The 18,695-nt window shown below is 42.7% G+C and overlaps 1 protein-coding gene across 2 annotated transcripts in view; it reads right to left on the bottom strand.

The window, feature by feature from the left end:
* Window positions 1-4,918: 4,918 nt before the first annotated feature.
* map3k2 (mitogen-activated protein kinase kinase kinase 2) overlaps window positions 4,919-18,695 on the bottom strand; it is a 37,332-nt gene continuing 23,555 nt past the window's right edge. For both annotated transcript variants that reach the window (XM_060918779.1, XM_060918778.1), the window contains 3 exons: window positions 18,553-18,682; window positions 14,032-14,209; window positions 4,919-11,227 (listed from right to left, as the gene is read on the bottom strand). In XM_060918779.1, the coding sequence (XP_060774762.1) occupies window positions 11,008-11,227; window positions 14,032-14,209; window positions 18,553-18,682 (528 nt within the window). In that variant the 3' untranslated portion in view covers window positions 4,919-11,007. The remainder of the gene's footprint in view (window positions 11,228-14,031; window positions 14,210-18,552; window positions 18,683-18,695) is intronic.

The raw sequence follows: 18,695 nt of genomic DNA, 5'->3' as shown, positions 1-18,695 counted from the left end.
TGATTCAGTAGGATTGATTCATTTTAATTATTAACCTTCAAATTTAATGAGACTGATTTCATGGGGGCGTCGTGGCTCAGGTAGATAAGGCGCCATACCATAAATCCGGGGACCCGGGTTCGATTCTGACCTGAGGTCATTTCCCGATCCCTCCCCCGCTCATTTCCTGTCTCTACACTGTCCTATCCAATAAAGATGGAAAAAATCTAAAAAAAAAAAAAAGTTAAAAAAAAAAAAAGACTGATTTCATGTAATTATTAAAGATTGATCACTTATCCAATCCTAAATACACAAAATCATTAATTACACCTACAACTTACTACATGTAAGATGTTTATGGACCAGTTACTAGGTTCGAAGGGAAAGCAGTTATAAATGGTTAAATAATAAAAAAAAAACACCTCAGACCAAAAGAATTTTGATCTGAAATTTGAAATGAATGTCAGGTTGGGATGTCCGAGTTGCTGAGAAAAGTGTTACGAAAGTTTTGTAAATCCACGTTATGCGTTTCATAAATACATTAGCAGTAAACAGGAAGTCGATGTGCGACAGACCTGAAAATGGTATACATGGTATAGAATCCCAACCCGAAGCTCATTACCAAATATCAAGCAGTTGTGATTTGTAGTTCCTGAGAAAAGTGTTATGAAAAGTTTCGTAAATCCACCCTATAAATGTTTCGTAAATACATTGTCAGTAAACAGGAAGTCAATGTGCTCCAGACCTGAAAACGGTCTACATGGTATAGAACCCCACGCTGAAGCTCGGTATCAAGTGGCTATGAGTTGTGGTTGCTGAGAAAAAGGGTGTTTCAGATAGACGGAAACAAGGAGATATGGACAGAGAGGGGTAAACCAGTATACCTCCCCTTCAGAGCGGGGGTATTATAACAATAACTTAAAAACAAAACAAACACCATAGACCTCTTTGCAAACTGAAAACTTACCCCAAGTCAATTTTAAGCAAAAAAAAAAAAAAAAAAAAAAAACTGATTTAGATATGAACAATAACATTAATTACTATATTATACATGATACAGGCCGCTGGTTAAAGTCACCAAACCAGCTACGCGTGTGGCCAGAGGGGTCCTCAGAGGCACTCCAGGACTGTTTTTCCACCACTGACTAGAGCATGTTCAGACAGGCGGCCACCTACATCATCACAGATCTCCAGGAGTACACGGAGACCGTCACTGCCTACATGAGGAAGTGCATGGACGACGTTACAGTCACCAGAACCATCTCCATTCGGGCCAATCAGAAGCCATGGCTGACAGGGGAAGTCCACAGGCTCCTGTGGGCTCGGAACGCCGCCTTCAAAGCTGGGGACGAGGTGGGCCTGAGGACAGCTAGGGCCAATCTGTCACGAGGCATCAGGGTGGCCAAGAGACAGTATTCCAGGTGCATTGCTGACTATTTCAACGACAGCAGAGACTCCAGGAACCTGTGGCGGGGGATTCAGACCATCACAGACTACAAGCCCTCGCCGCAGACCTGTGACAACTCCACGTCTCTGCTGAATCAGTTGAACGACTTCTTCGCTCGCTTTGAGGCAGACAACAGCACCATGGCACAGAAGACCCCACCACCTCCCCGCGACCAGGTGCTGACGCTGTCCCCAGACAGCGTGAGGAGAGCTCTCAGGACGACAAATACACGAAAAGCCCCGGGTCCTGATAACATTCCTGGTCGTGTCCTGAGAGACTGTGCCGAGGAGCTCACAGATGTCTTTACAGACATCTTCAACATCTTGTTGAGCCAGGCTGTTGTCCCCATGTGCCTCAAAGCCACCACCATCATCCCGGTCCCAAAGAAGCCGTCTCCCTCCTGCTTCAATGACTGCCGCCCCGTCACACTCACTCCCATCCTCATGAAGTGCTTCGAGCGGCTAGTCATGCGGCATATCAAATCTGCCCTCCCCCCGCCCTGGACCCTTTCCAGTTTGCATATCAGTCCAACCGTTCGACCGATGATGCCATCTCCACTGCCCTCCACTCAGCTCTCACCCACCTGGAGACAAAAGATTCGTATGTCAGAATGCTGTTCATAGACTTCAGCTCAGCATTCAACACAATCATTCCTCAGCAGTTCATTCATAAACTGGACCAGCTGGGACTCAACACCTCCCTGTGCAACTGGCTGCTGGACTTCCTGACTGGGAGACCACAGGCTGTACGGGTCGGCAGCAACTCCTCCAGCACCATCACATTGAACATGGGGGGCCCCCCCAAGGATGTGTGCTGAGCCCCCTCCTCTTCACTCTGCTGACCCATGACTGCACACCAACATCCAACTCTAATCTCATTAAGTTTGCGGATGACAACTGTGGTGGGTCTCATCAACAATGGCGAGGAGACAATCTACAGGAGTGAGGTGAGCCGCTTGGCCTTGTGGCACAAGGACAACAATCTCCACCTGAACGTGGAGAAAACGAAGGAGATTGTTGTGGACTTCAGGAGAGCACACACCCAGCATGCTCCACTATCCATCAACGGTGCTGCAGTGGAGAGGGTGAGCAGCACCAAGTTTCTGGGTGTGCACATCTCTGAAGACCTGTCCTGGAGCAACAACACCGCATCACTGGCCAAAAAAGCCCAACAGCATCTGTACTTCCTCTGCAAACTGAGGAGAGCAAGAGTCCCGGCCCCCATCATGCACACATTCTACAGAGGCACCATCGAGAACATCCTGACCAGCTGCATCACTGTGTGGTACAGCGCCTGCACCGTGTCCTGCTGCAAGACCCTGCAGCGTATCGTGAGAGCAGCTGAGAGGATCATTGGTGGCTCTCTCCCTTCTCTAATGGATATTTATAACTCCCGCCTCACCCGCAAAGCCATCAGGATTGCAGGTGACCCCACCCACCCATCTCACAGCCTCTTCAGTCTGCTGCCGTTGGGGAGGAGACTGCGGAGTCTCCGGGCCAAAACCAGCAGGCTCAAGGACAGTTTCTTTCACCAGGTGGTCAGGAGGCTCAACTCCCTCCCTGTTCTGCCCCTCCTCCCCCCCGCCCCCCCTTCAGCATCTGACATGTCACCCTGACAGTCCGCCCCCCCCAACACACACACTCAACGTTCATTAACACACTGAACTTGGGGACTGCATATTTCACTTTACCTCGCTCATTTGCACTATTCTGCACTACCTCACCTTAACAGCTATTAGTTTGTTTACATTGCTTATTTCATGTTTAACTGCTATACCTCAAGTGCCCTTGACTGTTTATTTGCACCAATTTGTGTGTGAGTGTTTATATATGTCTAGTTCTTATCTAGAGTGTTTATACTGTTTATTTCAATTATTCTATTTTTATTTATTGCATTGCCTGTTTGCAACGTGGGTCAGAGAGGACTGAAATTTCATCTGTGCTGTATGTCCAGCATGTATAGCATATTTGACAATAAAGTTGACTTGATAGTATGTACACTACTGCTACACTATACATGTTTTTTCATAGTAGTGTGTAGTGGATTTATTTAAAAGAAAATCAAGTCTTTTTGTGGCTATCCCTCGAAAGCGAGGAAGGCGTTCTCCTAGTCGTTGGCAGCTCGGCCTTGGTGGGTTCTCAGGTGGCTGAGGAGCCCAAGCCTTGATTGACAGGATTTGTTGCAGATGCTGCAGTGTGGACAGCACGTAGATGCGCAATCGAGGTCTGCTGATCTGATTTGGAGACACCTTTGCGTAAGTTCATTTCGTGTAGGGATGCCGTTGCGTGCCAGCAAACACACGGTCCTTGGCAGTCCTTCTGCCTTGCCGGATGGCTGGAGATCCCAGACGATTGGGGCATAAAGTTCTGCTGCAGCCTTCACAGTCATTGGATGTTTCAATGAAGTCCATCTCCTCTGTTGAGGACTTTGTTGGATTGCGCTTCATGTGGTACCTCCCCACACAACCTTGCCGCTCAGGGTGATCCGACCAGGAGCTGAAGCTCCTGACGGGATCACTTGTGGGATCACAGGTACACACAAACCTCCCCACGACAACAAGGTGACAATCCGTGAGGAGGAAAAGAATCAAATAATCAGTTAATCACTTGTACAAGGCTGACAAGACTCCATGATTTATGATCATTCATCATTCTGTGCATTTGCTTTAACTTACATAACCCAGCAGTATTACTCCAAATCTTCATACAATTTTTTTTTTTAATAAATTAAAAATCGCTGTGGTATGAGGACTCAATTTCAGACATGCTGTTCCATTTTGCTAAGAGTATCACACTACAGGCCTTGTTGCATTTCCCCTTTACACTCCAGGCCTGTAGAAACAAACAATCCACACAAACATTCAGATGAAGACCAATGCTGTAACTTACCCTCCACTCTTCTTGGTGAATGCACCATAGCAACACCTAAAAGTCTTGAAATTTGCTCCAATTTCTTGGTCACCATGACAACAACATTACTGAAGTGTGGAGTTGGCAGAGGACAGCAGGAATTAGGGGCCAGTAAAGGGGTGCGTGCGCGCACCATATGGCTCTCTGGACAATTTGTTCAGCTGAAGGATACACACATCAGCAGGCGTCCTACTGCTTTGCGCTGCTGGTGAGCCACATGGTTTTAACAGATATTGGAACAAGACGCAGGATAAAGACAGAAAAGAGGAAAATTGTTTTTGAACAAAACAGACTGCGGTCCTCGGGAAAATGTAATGGGTTTATAAATGTGTGCAGTGAGCTTTGTCAAGTTCAATAAAAAAAAAAAAAAGATAGAGTTATATTTGTCATACAGTACATTATTTAAAGTGAGACATCAGCAGAAAAATTTTTAAATAGTCTAAAAATTAAAAGCTAATCGAATCATATAATTTCACAGAAGTAACAAGGGCACCATTTGGCAGTATGGAATACTCACCTCGCTCGAAACAAACTTGAGCCAAACTTGGGTTTTGCTTTAAATTAAAACCAGGAGCACAAAAAGTGAAATAAATATCTTTTTTTATTATTTTCATCATAATCATCATCATCATCATTATTATTAGCAACACTATACAAAGTGCCAGCCGTTTACAGGCAATCTCATGATGTCCAGCAAACTGTCCAATCAGCTCTGCTTTCATAGCAGGTCACCTCCTCATTGGGCTATTCGAATGCCTATCATGCATATAATCTTGTTTTAGAAAAAGAAAAAAATAATATATATATAAAAAATATGCGTAGCACTGATATACAGATTTGATATAAACAGGCTTATTGGTCACAAACCAAATTGAATTATAAACATGGCTTTCTCGTACCATAGACAAAGCAGACAAGAGAGTTTTGAGTCAGATAAGTGAGCTCTGTCAAAAAAGAGAAAATCCTTTTTTTTTTTTAAATAATTTTTTTGGTTGTTTTTTTTCCCCCTTTTGGTTCATTTTATTTATTTTTCTTTTCAGTTGTGTAATCAAAAGCGCAAGGCATTGAGCACAGTGCCCTTTTCACTGGCAATACTCAAATCAGAAAAAAGGTCTCTCTCTCTCTCACACACACACACACACAAAGTGCATTCAGGAGTGGCAGCAGTGGCACAACAAACATCATTAGAAAGCCTGTCCTGTTAGTTAAGTGAAGCCAAGACGGTGTTTTGGGATAAGGTGTTCAAGTGTCTAAGGTGGAATATATTCATCATCCTGGCGGTAGCTTGTGAAATCCTGCAGGCTGCATTTCAACAAGACGCACAAGAACGCAGAAGTACAAGCAAACACATGACCAGTTGCGTTCCTGCATGAACTAGGCTCGTCTTACCACACTGTCAGAGAATCCAGACTGTTCTGTTTCGACATACAATCAAAAGCATTCACACACTTTCTCACACACACACACCAGCAAAAGTATTAAAATCAGTGTACAAATTATGGTCTCAAAAATGTGCAAAAATTTCAAGATCAAAAAGACAGACGATTGTACTTTTGTACATACCTTACAAACGCCTGCACACCGAGTACGCTAACAGACACTGACTGCATAATGCTTTCTTTGCATTTCAGATGGAGTTAATTCAAACAGAAAACATGAAACTGTTTCAATTGAACCTTCAAACTAAAACAGGAGTACTTTCAAATTCTGACCTTTTGACTTTGAGATATACGGCCAAGCACAACATAGAACACAATATAGCAATTTAAAAAAAAAAAGTGCTTTTGGCTCAGAGAACTGGGACGTACCAATAATTACTGATTGGAAGGGTTGGGCTTGGGTCTGGCTCGTACCTGATATTATATTAACCCGACTGAGGGGGTCTACGTAATTAATGAATTTGAACAACCTAACAGGCTCTCTGAGTATAACAGTAAACAGAAGAATCTGGAGTACAAAAACTTGTAAACATCATTTGGAGTGAAACGGTTGCATCTTAATCCTTAACGGCTCTCGAGAGGCTTTTTTTTTTTTTTAAAGCACCAGACTAGAGGCTTCTCTCATTTCTTTTCTTGTGGTTCTTGTCAATACTAAGCCATTTACATGGCACCATTCTGATCCACACTATACAGTGCCAGTGGAAAATCAAAACTACTACAAGCAGAGTTTGTACAGCTTTTGAATTCATTAAAAAAACCTTTCGAAACACACACACAAAAAAAAAAACAGCCTAGTGCCAAGCTGATGCCATGTTTTCATCAGGCTAAGTATTAACTACTTTGAGGTGATGCTCTACAGTACTGCTTTATACTCAATAAACCACTACTGGAAGATTGGCAAGCAAACACGTACCCTTACTTCACCATGAACGACTAAACAGAGCGTGTCTGATACACATCTGCCATTTAAATTTTTAACAAATCTAAAAAACACGACCAGAAATCCAGCAGCTTTTTATGCAACCCATCAGGTTCAGCTTCCAGATGTTACTAACAGTTAAACAACTCTTCCTGTTAAAATCCAAGTACCTAATGTGCATTCTCATTAAAGTCCAGGTTTGTTGGGTTTATACACACACACGCCATATATAAGGGGGGGAAAATGGCCTATCGATTAACAGCCATGTTTACATGCAAATATTAATGTGACTAAAATCTTCACAGCACATGGGAAAACATTACACGGTCAAAACTTAAAAACGTTCTCATTGTTATAAGAATAACAATAAATTTAGCTGGGATTGCACACTATATACTACATGTACAGGGAAATTTAACAGACTTCTGAATTTAAGGTATTTAAATAACTAATTTGTTTAGGTTGGTGAAAATGTCTGCACATAAACATGGCCACTGGTTTCCGTCAATGGAGGGCACACGGGCAAAACATCACTGCATTACATAAATTTGATTTAGTACTTTTAAAAGGATGTGCTCATTAGGAAAATTCAATGGTGTCATAACCGCTTTAAAAAAAAAAAATCCGACACCAAAGAGCTGTGGACCAAGCCCCAGGACATAAAAAGGTACCAAAGAGAATGACACGATATGTGAATTACCCGCCACCAAAAAAAAAAAAAAAAAAAACCCCACCACCACACCCCACCCATGTCAAGACTTTTGTGGGATAGTGAGGTCAGTTTCAGTTTAAAAAAAAAATTCCAAATATGGTCAAGTACTGTTGAGCATTCATGAGAACTTGAATTCATATTGGGTGTTCCGAGGTCTGTTTTATAATTTTTTTTTTTTTTTGGGGGGGAGGAGAAGACACTGAAATCAAATCATGAATAAAATCATTTTTTCTTCATATCTTATGGTACCGTTTTAAAAAAATTAATAATACTACTATAGATTTCTGCTAGGTCAATCATCCATCTCCAATAAATAACATTCATCCTGCTGTTAAAGGAAAACTCCACTCTGAAACACATTATATACGTTTCTGTTGAAATATATGTGGTGTGTTTAAAATACTCTGGTGCACCAATTTGCATACTGGTGCTGTATTTTTGTTATCCCTATGAGAGCAGACAGCGATTATGTATCGCTCTGACGTCATAGGGAGACATTTAGGCCCTGTTTACATCATTTCGAATCAGTGGATCATCAGATTAACGTTTTTAAAACGATTCGCGTACACACACGAATAGCAGGAAGTGAAGTCCGCGCCGTTTTTCAGCAGTCGCGTCACATGACCAACGCCAGCAAATCAGGAAGGTGGATGTCACAGTGACGTTGTCCAACGATGACGTCAGCTAGAGCTCAGCACTGCGTATCCTCGTTCCTCAATGTTTACACAGCACCGGATCAGATACGTACTGGGTTGAATACGTGGGCCCTGGCGGATTCAAATTGTTCCGCCTGTGGAGTCGTTTCCCGGCGTTTTAATGTGCACGGACAGTGCATCCGCAACGAAAACGATACGGATACGGTCTAATGTAAACACCACCTTAGTAAAGAGCAAGAGCTTTTTCTCTCTTGAACCGTTCCCATATGAATGAGAATCCCAATGCAAATTAAGTGCAGATGCTTGAAACAAAGCCACAGAATGCAATGCAGCTATAATACGACTCAGGTGTGCCGAGTTTCAGCAGCAGTTAGTTAGTTAGCGATCTACAAGCCGATGGTGATGAAAGCTGAAGCTTTGGAAGCTGATCTGTCTGAGCATAGCCTATGGATGTGGAAGTGAAAGAGCCGGACAGACGAAAGGACGAAAGCGCTGCTGCATTGTTCTCTTTAGGCTTAGATGACACTAGGGCTAAATCCCAGTGGCACCACCATTAGCAGGTAGTCAATGGACACTACGAGTAACGTTAAGTGAAAATAGACAGTCATGTGAATGAAATGAAAAAAAAAGAAACGCACATTAAAGTGCATATTCTGGACCAATTTTGTTTTTTTATAGAAAGTATGTCCCTTTACACACTCATCCAGAAGGGTAATTTTGCACAAAGCCATCTGTCTACAGCAGAAAAAAACAAAAATAAAAACAAAACGCGTCTGGAAAAATCCCAAGTGAGTCTGAAGCCAGATTTGTGACGTTATCTGCGGAAGCGCCAGCAGGCTGCGAGAGCTTGCACGGTTTCAGTGCACAGCCTGTGTAGACCAAGCGCTCCCGTTTCTCTCTGGTTGTCTGGTCTTTTGGAAAACGATGAGTACTAATCCCATCAAGACTGGTGTTGCTACACCCTCCTACGATACATCTGTTAACCATTTCAATAATTACATGATAACGTTGAAGAAATTTGCAGAAAACCACCAGGTCGTTTTCTCAAACAAACCAGCGCTGACGTAGGATTCAGAAGGAGGCGTCCCGCACGCGACGTCACAAAAATCAATGTTTGCCGGGAAATCCAAACGCCGAGTTTTTTCAGAGTCGGACCAATTCGCCTCAAATGGCTTGATTTCAACTGAATTTTTTGGGTATTGCGCAAGGTAAATACATTGCACAAAATGTGACCGATATTTGACCAAAGTTTAATACAGTAGACCCCCGCCTATCAGTATTCGCGAATTCACATATTCGCGGGATTTTATATAGAACATATCTCCGATACATTCGCGGAAATCTAAGCGATTCGGGGTCATTTGCGGCGAACATACCGAACGTTTACGCACTGTGAACGTTTACGCACTGCTACATTCTCGGAGCCGAATGCTTGCTCGCTACTGGCTGAAGTTTGAATGGCGGGCTGCTGCTCATTGGTTGATACGAATGAGCGCATTGTACAGTACAGTCTCGCGGTTCCCGTAGTTCAGACTTGTTCACGTGTTGTTCGTTCTTGGTATTTTTGAATAATTTTTACGCCCTACAATGGCTCCTAAACGCTCTGCGTCTTCTAAGGCTCCTGCCAAGGAACCTAAGCGCCAGAAGAAGGTAATGATGCTGCAGGAGAAGGTAGGACTTCTTGATATGCTAAAGGAAGGGAAGACTCTTGCGGCGGTGGCTCGTCACTACGGGGGGGGTTTACAAGTATTCGCGATTTTGGCTTATTCGCGGCCATGTTCGGTCCCTAACCCCCGCGAATACTGAGGGCTTACTGTATAAAATAGGAGAATTACATTGATCTCGCGCCTGAATTTACCCGTGATATGCACTTTAAAGTCATTATTAAATACCACTGAAGAGGTGTTAAAAGATTAATATGCAAGTCATTCAGGGTGGATTTTTCCTTTAAGTCATGATTCTAGTCACTAGGCATCAACCCCAACACGTGTTTTCTAGGGTTTTGGCTTTTAAGAACGAATGCATTTCAAAGATTACGGCACTGAGTTACAGGAAGGCAAAAAGAGTGCTTAAAGAACTGACCTGGAGTCAGTTTGTTAATGAAGCAGAGAATAAGAGCACGAGAAGACTTCTCGAGATTTGAACACGGACACACAAAACTGTTTCCACAAACCTAAAAGGCACAATGCAAAAGCAACACTGATGGAGTGAAACAAATTAAAATCACAATCCTGCTTGACCCTACAGCTCAAAAATAGTGGCATTCTGCTAAACCATGAACACAGAGGAGGAGACGGAGATGCAGCCAAAAAAAACAAATTAACAAACAAAAAACCCACCTTACATTTGTACAGCATAGTGAGTGATAAAATCTACAGTATAGATGTTGATGAAAGTGTGAAGGTGTCTGGTGTGTACGAACTGTGCAAGAGAATGAGAACTTTGAGAGGAGTAATGCTGGCGGTCCCAACACCCTGTGGTCAGATTTGCTTTCCTTAGATTTGCCTTTTGTTTTTAGCAGCTTGATGGCACACCAGCCCTCTCCTGGGCTTGACAGTACATTCTGGGTCGTGTTGGAACGAGATACCCTCTCAGATTCATCCCATGAGCCTAGAAGCTGACAAGACTCCCTGGAGCTGAGTTTCCAAGTCCAAATTCGCAGAACTCAAAAGAAAAAAAAAAAAAAAACTACAATAACAAAACTCAATTAGTCTTTAGGGGTACTTACCCCTGAGTGACATTAAGGTGCAATGTTTTCATACAGAATCAAGCTGCTCCCCAATGCTATCCTCCACCAAAAGAGGCATTAATCCCCTTTCTGCTGAGCCACACCCCCATTCTCTCTAATCCAATGGAAGCGCCCTAGAGCAGGCCGGGTGAAGTGTAGAAAAGGGCAGACGCTAAGGGTCGTCACTAATCGTTCAGTGATTGAGAGCAGGGGAGGGGTTAGTGAACAAAAAAATGCCGTAATAAGTCCTCAGCAGCCGGCCGTTGTTTTGTTTCCACAAAAATGCGTTTAAGGAAGTCACGGCAGTGGTCAGATACATGAGCTGGGAGCGTAGGGTTGGTTGGTTGCGTGGCGATTTTGAAGATGGCTGCCATCGCCTCGAACTCCGCCCAAGGAGGCCGCTGGGTTAGCATTTCAACTACGGTGCAGCCAATACTCCTGCAGAGAGGAAAGAGAATCATTCATTGTTAAATATTACAATCAAGCGTTTGTTTCTTTTAAAAACGTCTGCCACCAGAGCATTGATGTAACTTCTAAACAAATTTAAAAAAAAAAATTATGGAATGTCAGTTCACAAGTGACAGAGAATCAAAGGGCAACAATTTATGTGACTTCACACAAAATGAAACCATTGCTAGATAGTTATAGGTTTTTTTTTTTTTTAAATGGGGTAATAATTTTGAATCCATTTATTTTTAAGCCAGTCATTACAGCTTTGCACCTTTGTCTCACCATATGCCGACCAGGCTTAGCATCTTCCATCAGCCATAAATCACAAGGAGTTACTCCTTTTCTCCGACCAGAAGAGCTTTTAAATAACACTTTCTGCAAAAGGACTCGGAAATTCTCAAATCATCATTTTGTGCATGAGTAACGAAGATGGCAAACAATCCAAAAAAAAAAAAAAGTAGCAGGCTTTTTTTTTTTGTAGTTTGATGACAAACAGTCCACTCTGAAAAACTGATGAATGCTTGTTAGACCCCGAAATCTCTAGTTTTACAGGGAGGAAAAGCATTTCGCTTGCTTAAATCAGTGGTTCTCCAGCTTTTTTTCATCTCAGGGTTTGACAGACATATCTATTTGGCATGCTTGAAACTGATACAGGCTGTTCTGATTGCTACTCCTTTTGGCGAGTTAATTCCTTGAGATTTATCTTCGCTCACAAATCTGCTCGCTGCTTAATGAAGGTTATTTTGACCGATAATGTCTCCTCTTTCATAAGGTGATCCTAACGAGTGACATCACCCGTTTACACTGCCTTGTCCGACAGAGGTAACTTAGCGTCATCAATCACATCATCCAGCCATTTAGCTACAATGCATTCTTCAATGTGAATATATACTCGTGTTTGTCCTACAATAAACCGAGAAACATCTCTGAACAGCTGTCTGCGTCAGTGACTTTTGGGATACAACTTGTGGGACTTTCCTGCAGCTCGTTTGCTGCCCCCTTGTGGCCATGGCTCTCAGTGTGCGAGCTGCTGGATTTAAGGGGAACTAAAGTCATTTTTAAAAACTTGTTTTATTTCTAAATTAACGCATTATTCAATTACGTTTTCGGTTTTATTAACCTTATATCGTGACTCGTATTGGTATATTGTATTACATTTATCAGCTTTTTCGGTTTTTAACCATGTCGAATGCAGTTCGGTTGGTCCACGGCAGGCGTCGCTTATCCGCGCGATCTTCATGAGACTTGTGCGAGACTGTTTACACAGTGGCCAGATCGCCATATCTTTCCAATTTAGATTAATGTTGAGATTTACCAGCTTCATCAGTGATGGAAATTATTCCATACGACTTTGAACCAACGTGGAGTAGAGAAGAGTTGGAAAGACGACAGGATAAGGACGAGTCCGTCGCGCTGGTATTTACGCCATTACTGTCGCACAATTGAAACGTGCCAGATCAGGCGGCTGGTGGGTTTTCAAAATAATACACCCATGCATGCATTTTTATTAATGGTGTCAACAATAATCGATTCGGCAATGCATCGCAATGCGGGGCATGGATGATTCAGCATCGATTCGGCAACATGCCAGATCGATTCAGCGTATTAAAAAAAAAAAAAAAAAAAACTTCCGTGGGCATTTCCGGAGCAACATCACAGACATGCGCAGTCTGTAGCTGCACGCCAGTCGAGACAGCACTAGCTTAGCAAGATGGCTGAGGCGGAGGAAGAGGACTGCGAGAGACACGTTATTATTAACGCACCCAAAGCTTGGAAAGCTGACATCTGGGCACATTTTGGATTCTACGAGGTTGATGGGAAAGTAGACAAGACCTGTGTGTAAAAAAGAAAGATCTGGTCTCATTCAAAGCACTAAAAAGCTGAAATTTGTTTTCTTTTTCATATTTGAAACTCTATAACATTCAATTTTATTTTGTTTAAAACAGGAGTGATACACACAACAGCCAATAAAATGTTGTTCAGTATCTGACTGCTTGTATTGCCTCATGACTACTGAAACATTTGCCTTGCTTTCAGTAAAATTTTAACGCATCACAATGCATCGTAGAATCGGACTGAATCGAATAGTTACCCTCCGAATCGTAATCGAATTGAATCGTGAGGGCTGTGCCAATGCACACCCCTAATTTTTATGATAAATCCATATTATCCTGAGTGCATTTCCCACGTAATCCTCACTAAGGTTTCGGACAGCACTACAAAATGGCGTCCACACTATATAGTGAGTAGGGAGCGATTTCGGACACCTAGGGAAAACTTCCAGCTTGGTTACGTCAGCATTCGAAAGAGGGCGTGCGCGTCTTTTGACAACGTTGGCAGATGTCCGTCATTTTGATTTCCGTCCTACGATGTCTCGCACAGGTCTCAGCGAATCTCGTTTACGGCCGTTGCGTTGACATATGGACTAATATATTACATAGCATAATTCAAAGCACTCATAACTTGCGATAGCAGTGACAAAATAGCTATCAAAAATGCATTCCTATATTTAATAAAACGAGAAACAGAATTTTGATGATTAAAAAAAACTCGCCTTCAGTTCCCCTTGAAGCAAGAGTGCTCTAAAGACAGGAGTGATCTCAGGTGTAGGTACTGTAAGTACTGGTCTATAAAAGGTTTCATAATTCAGGTCGTTTCAAAACACCTAGCGTTAGCAAATCGATGCAAATGCAAATCTTGAAGCCCCCTGCAGTGAAGTCCTTATATTACACTCCATCAAGTCCAGTTGCTTTGCCATATTTATAGACATATTAATTATAGGCATCGCTTACCATATATCAGCTTTCCTTCCATAGCCCTCTCCACTAATGACCTCTGGGCTCATCCAGTATGGTGTTCCTGTCACTGACTTTATACCCGTTCCTGACAGACAGATAGTCTGCAGCCGACGGCTTGCCCCGAAGTCACCTAGCTTCACATTCCCGGCTGAATCTCTCAAGATGTTGGCACCTGACAGGGGAAAAAAAGGCAAGCAAGAAAAATTCAGCAAAAGAGCAACAAAACAGAGCAAGGACTTTCATAAATAAAATAACCAAACATTGCTTACACCGAATGAGAGCATGAAATTTTCCGAATGCTAAATCATGACCTGAGCTATTCCATCAAAGAAACAAAGCACCATGATTAGCTTGTGAAAAAAAGTGAGCACAAATGTCACATTCTATCCTCATCAGTCATGTCAGAGCTGTGTGCGTGTGTGTCTTATGCCCAGGTCAGACGGCAGAAAGACGCCTGCTGTGACCTGCGATCGGTCAGGTGACGACCGATCGCAGGTGGACGCAGGCGTTTTGTGTCAAATCCTTCGTTGTGGTCAGACGTAAAGTTTTTAAGCTGTCAGGACAGGACGCAACCAGTCGGAAGCAAACGCAGGTTGACGCAGCTTACAGAAAACCTTTCAAAAAAAAAAAAATTATATTACAGTGGGGCAAAAAAGTATTTAGTCAGTCACCAATCGTGCAAGTTCTCCCACTTAAAAAGATGAGAGAGGCCTGTAATTTTCATCATAGGTACACTTCAACTATGAGAGACAGAATGAAAAAAAAAATCCAGAAAATCACACTGTCTGATTTTTAAAGAATTTATTTGCAAATTATGGTGGAAAATAAGTATTTGGTCAATAACAAAAGTTCATCTCAATACTTTGTTATATACCCTTTGTTGGCAATGACAGAGGTCAAACGTTTTCTGTAAGTCTTCACAAGGTTTTCACACACTGTTGCTGGTATTTTGGCCCATTCCTCCATGCAGATCTCCTCTAGAGCAGTGATGTTTTGGGGCTGTTGCTGGGCAACACGGACTTTCAACTCCCTCCAAAGATTTTCTATGGGGTTGAGATCTGGAGACCGGCTAGGCCACTCCAGGACCTTGAAATGCTTCTTACGAAGCCACTCCTTCGTTGCCCGGGCGGTGTGTTTAGGATCATTGTCATGCTGAAAGACCCAGCCATGTTTCATCTTCAGTGCCCTTGCTGATGGAAGGAGGTTTTCACTCAAAATCTCACGATATATGGCCCCATTCATTCTTTCCTTTACACGGATCGGTCGTCCTGGTCCCTTTGCAGAAAAACAGCCCCAAAGCATGATGTTTCCACCCCCATGCTTCACAGTAGGTATGGTGTTCTTTGGATGCAACTCGGCATTCTTTCTCCTCCAAACACGACAAGTTGAGTTTTTACCAAAAAGTTCTATTTTGGTTTCATCTGACCATATGACATTCTCCCAATCCTCTTCTGGATCATCCAAATGCTCTCTAGCAAACTTCAGATGTGCCTGGACATGTACCGGCTTAAGCAGGGGGACACGTCTGGTACTGCAGGATTTGAGTCCCTGGCAGCATAGTGTGTTACTGATGGTAGTCTTTGTTACTTTGGTCCCAGCTCTCTGCAGGTCATTCACTAGGTCCCCCCGTGTGGTTCTGGGATTTTTGCTCACCGTTCTTGTGATCATTTTGACCCCACGGTGTGAGATCTTGCGTGGAGCCCCAGATCGAGGGAGATTATCAGTATAATATATAATTGCTCCCACAGTTGATTTCTTCACACCAAGCTGCTTACCTATTGCAGATTCAGTCTTCCCAGCCTGGTGCAGGTCTACAATTTTGTTTCTGGTGTCCTTTGACAGTTCTTTGGTCTTGGCCATAGTGGAGTTTGGAGTGTGACTGAGGTTGTGGACAGGTGTCTTTTATACTGATAACGAGTTCAAACAAGTGCCATTAACACAGGTAACGAGTGGAGGACAGAGGAGCCTCTTAAAGAAGTTGTTACAGGTCTGTGAGAGCCAGAAATCTTGCTTGTTTGTAGGTGACCAAATACTTATTTTACCGAGGAATTTACCAATTAATTCATTAAAAATCCTACAATGCGATTTCCTGGATTCTTTCCCCCCATTCTGTCTCTCATAGTTGAAGTGTACCTATGATGAAAATTACAGGCCTCTCTCATCTTTTTAAGTGGGAGAACTTGCACAATTGGTGGCTGACTAAATACTTTTTTGCCCCACTGTATATTAGGGGTGGGCAAAATTATCGATACGGCGATATATCGCGATACTTTGTCTTCCGATTCAATATCGATACTCAAAATTTGAATATCGATATTTTTTCAAATAATAAATCATGTTTCAGACGGGTTGTAAATCCAGTACGACTTCCGCACCTCCGCTCCACAAGGTGTCGCTGTGCCGCTACCTCACTGCAAGGCACTCTTCGTCTTCTCTTTTTTTCCCGGTGGTTGCAGTGAGGAAAAAAAAAAAAAAAACAAGCAAGCATGGCTGTTAATGTAAACCTAGAGACGCTGCCGAACTTTAAGGCAGATGTTTGGAGGCACTTTGGATTCCAAAGGAAAGGAGAAAACAAAAAAACAAAAAAATAGTGAGCTGGACAAAGAGTACGCACTTTGCAAAACCTGTTTCGCTCCAATTAGTTATTCAGGTAACACAACAAACTTGCGAACTTACTTAGCACGACACCACCCCGACATATTAGCTCAGCCGGAGCCACCGAAACCCGACCCGAAGCAAACTACACTGGACAGCGCCAAAGTCCTCCCGTCTACTTCAGTGATGTGTGACTTACTGTAACTGTGAACTTAATTTTGTCATTTAAGACCAAAGGCAAGAAGCTGCACTTTATTTTGCATTTTCAATTTTAGTGTGTGTGTGACACTGCATTTTATTTTGAGTATTTACTCAAAGTTCAGAAGAAACGTGATTCACTGAGGTTTCAATTCAGTTTCAGTGTGTGGACACTGACCCACACTGCACTTTGTTTCATAATTGTGCTCAGGGAGACTAAGATGCCCACTGCACTTTTCAATGTGTTCCAGACAGTGTGTTGTTCCTGCAAATATGTTGTAACTTGCGCTTGTATAGTTACAATAAAATGGCATGGATAATTAGAATTACATTGTTTTGACTCAGTTTGTCCCATGAATTATCACTATCATCTGATGTACATACAACTCGGATTTTAAGATGCATAATGCGTTTACATTTTTCAGTGAACTATGTAGAATATCGCAATATATCGCAGTATCGTATCGTGACTCAAGTATCGTGATGCGCATCGTATCGTGAGGTCCTTGGCAATACCCACCCCTACTGTATATGGCCATAAGACTGCTCGCAGGTTGCTGTAAACTATCTGCAGGTGCAGTCTGCATCTACCTGCGATGCATCGCAGCCATCTCTAAAGACTTGTCTTCCCCTGCGTCAACCTGCGATTGGTTGCTCAAGCGTTGCACGACCGCCAGCTACAGTATTTGCACCGATTGGAAGTGAATCGCAGCTGAAATGCAAACGGATCGTGATCCACTTGCGTCAACCTGCCTCTACTAAAGACCCTCTGCTAGGGCTGAACGATTTTAAGAAAAAATTTGAATTGCGATTTTTCTGGCAGATATTGCGATTTCGATTTCAACCACGATTTTTTTTCTTTAAATCAAGTTTCAGTGCAAATTAATTAATATAATGAATTCCATAAAGCTAATGCAAGAATGAAAACTGAGGTCAACAGATTTCAAATGCAGGCCTGTTTATTAACATTGAGTGCCTGAGGAACAAGTTATAATAACTTAAAATAAAAATAAAGAGAGAGCCATCTTTCTTAAGTAAACTTTTGCTTCTTTTACTTTTCCCATCTACAACATATCAGACATAAAAAAAAGGTTGATCAGTGGCTCAGCAGCATCAAAATATTGCACTTTTGTAAAAGAATGTACATAAGCATTATAAATTATAACTAGAGCAAACAATTCCCCTGTGGGAAATAAGAGTGATGCAGTGCGCGTAGCAGTCGCTATTGCAGGGCCCTTCCCTCCTGTGTGTGTGAGAGTGAGCGAGCAGCCCCTCCCCCACCCGCGCACTCAGACACAGAGACAAAGAAAGCGCACTTTTTCCTCACAGCGCTCCCTCCAAACAACGGGGATTTACACGAAAACGGAAGGAGATATTCACAAAATTCTTTCACACTGGGTGCCACAAGGCTTTCCTGAACGTAATTTTTTTGTCTGGAGTGTAAAAAATGAGGACAATTTATTGACGAGACAAAACATGGGTCAGTTTAGGAGCACTGAGAAAAACCGCGGCTTTGACGATCCCAAAATCGTGTTGTCTGAGATCGCGATTTTCGGTCGAAAACGATAGATCGTTCAGCCCTACCCTCTGCCATTATCTGCGTCGTCTTGCGTCGATGCAAGACCAGTCTTGCGTCTACCTGCGATTTTATCATCACAGGTAGATGCAAGTAGTTGAAAACTAGTTGCAGCCTGCTGTCTGACTTGTGCATTCCATTCTCACCTTTGATATCTCTGTGTACAATCATGTTGCTGTGCAGATAACACACTCCTTCCAAGATCTGCCTTGTGTATTTGCGCGTGACATTTTCTGTCAGTGCGCCATAAGACTTGAGTTGGTCTTTAATTGATCCCTGAGGAAACAAA

Source organism: Neoarius graeffei, chromosome 4 (assembly GCF_027579695.1).
Source record: "Neoarius graeffei isolate fNeoGra1 chromosome 4, fNeoGra1.pri, whole genome shotgun sequence".
Taxonomy (NCBI): Eukaryota; Metazoa; Chordata; class Actinopteri; order Siluriformes; family Ariidae; genus Neoarius; species Neoarius graeffei.
The sequence above is the reverse complement of the archived record's forward strand: the minus strand, read 5'-3'. Positions and strand labels throughout refer to the sequence as shown.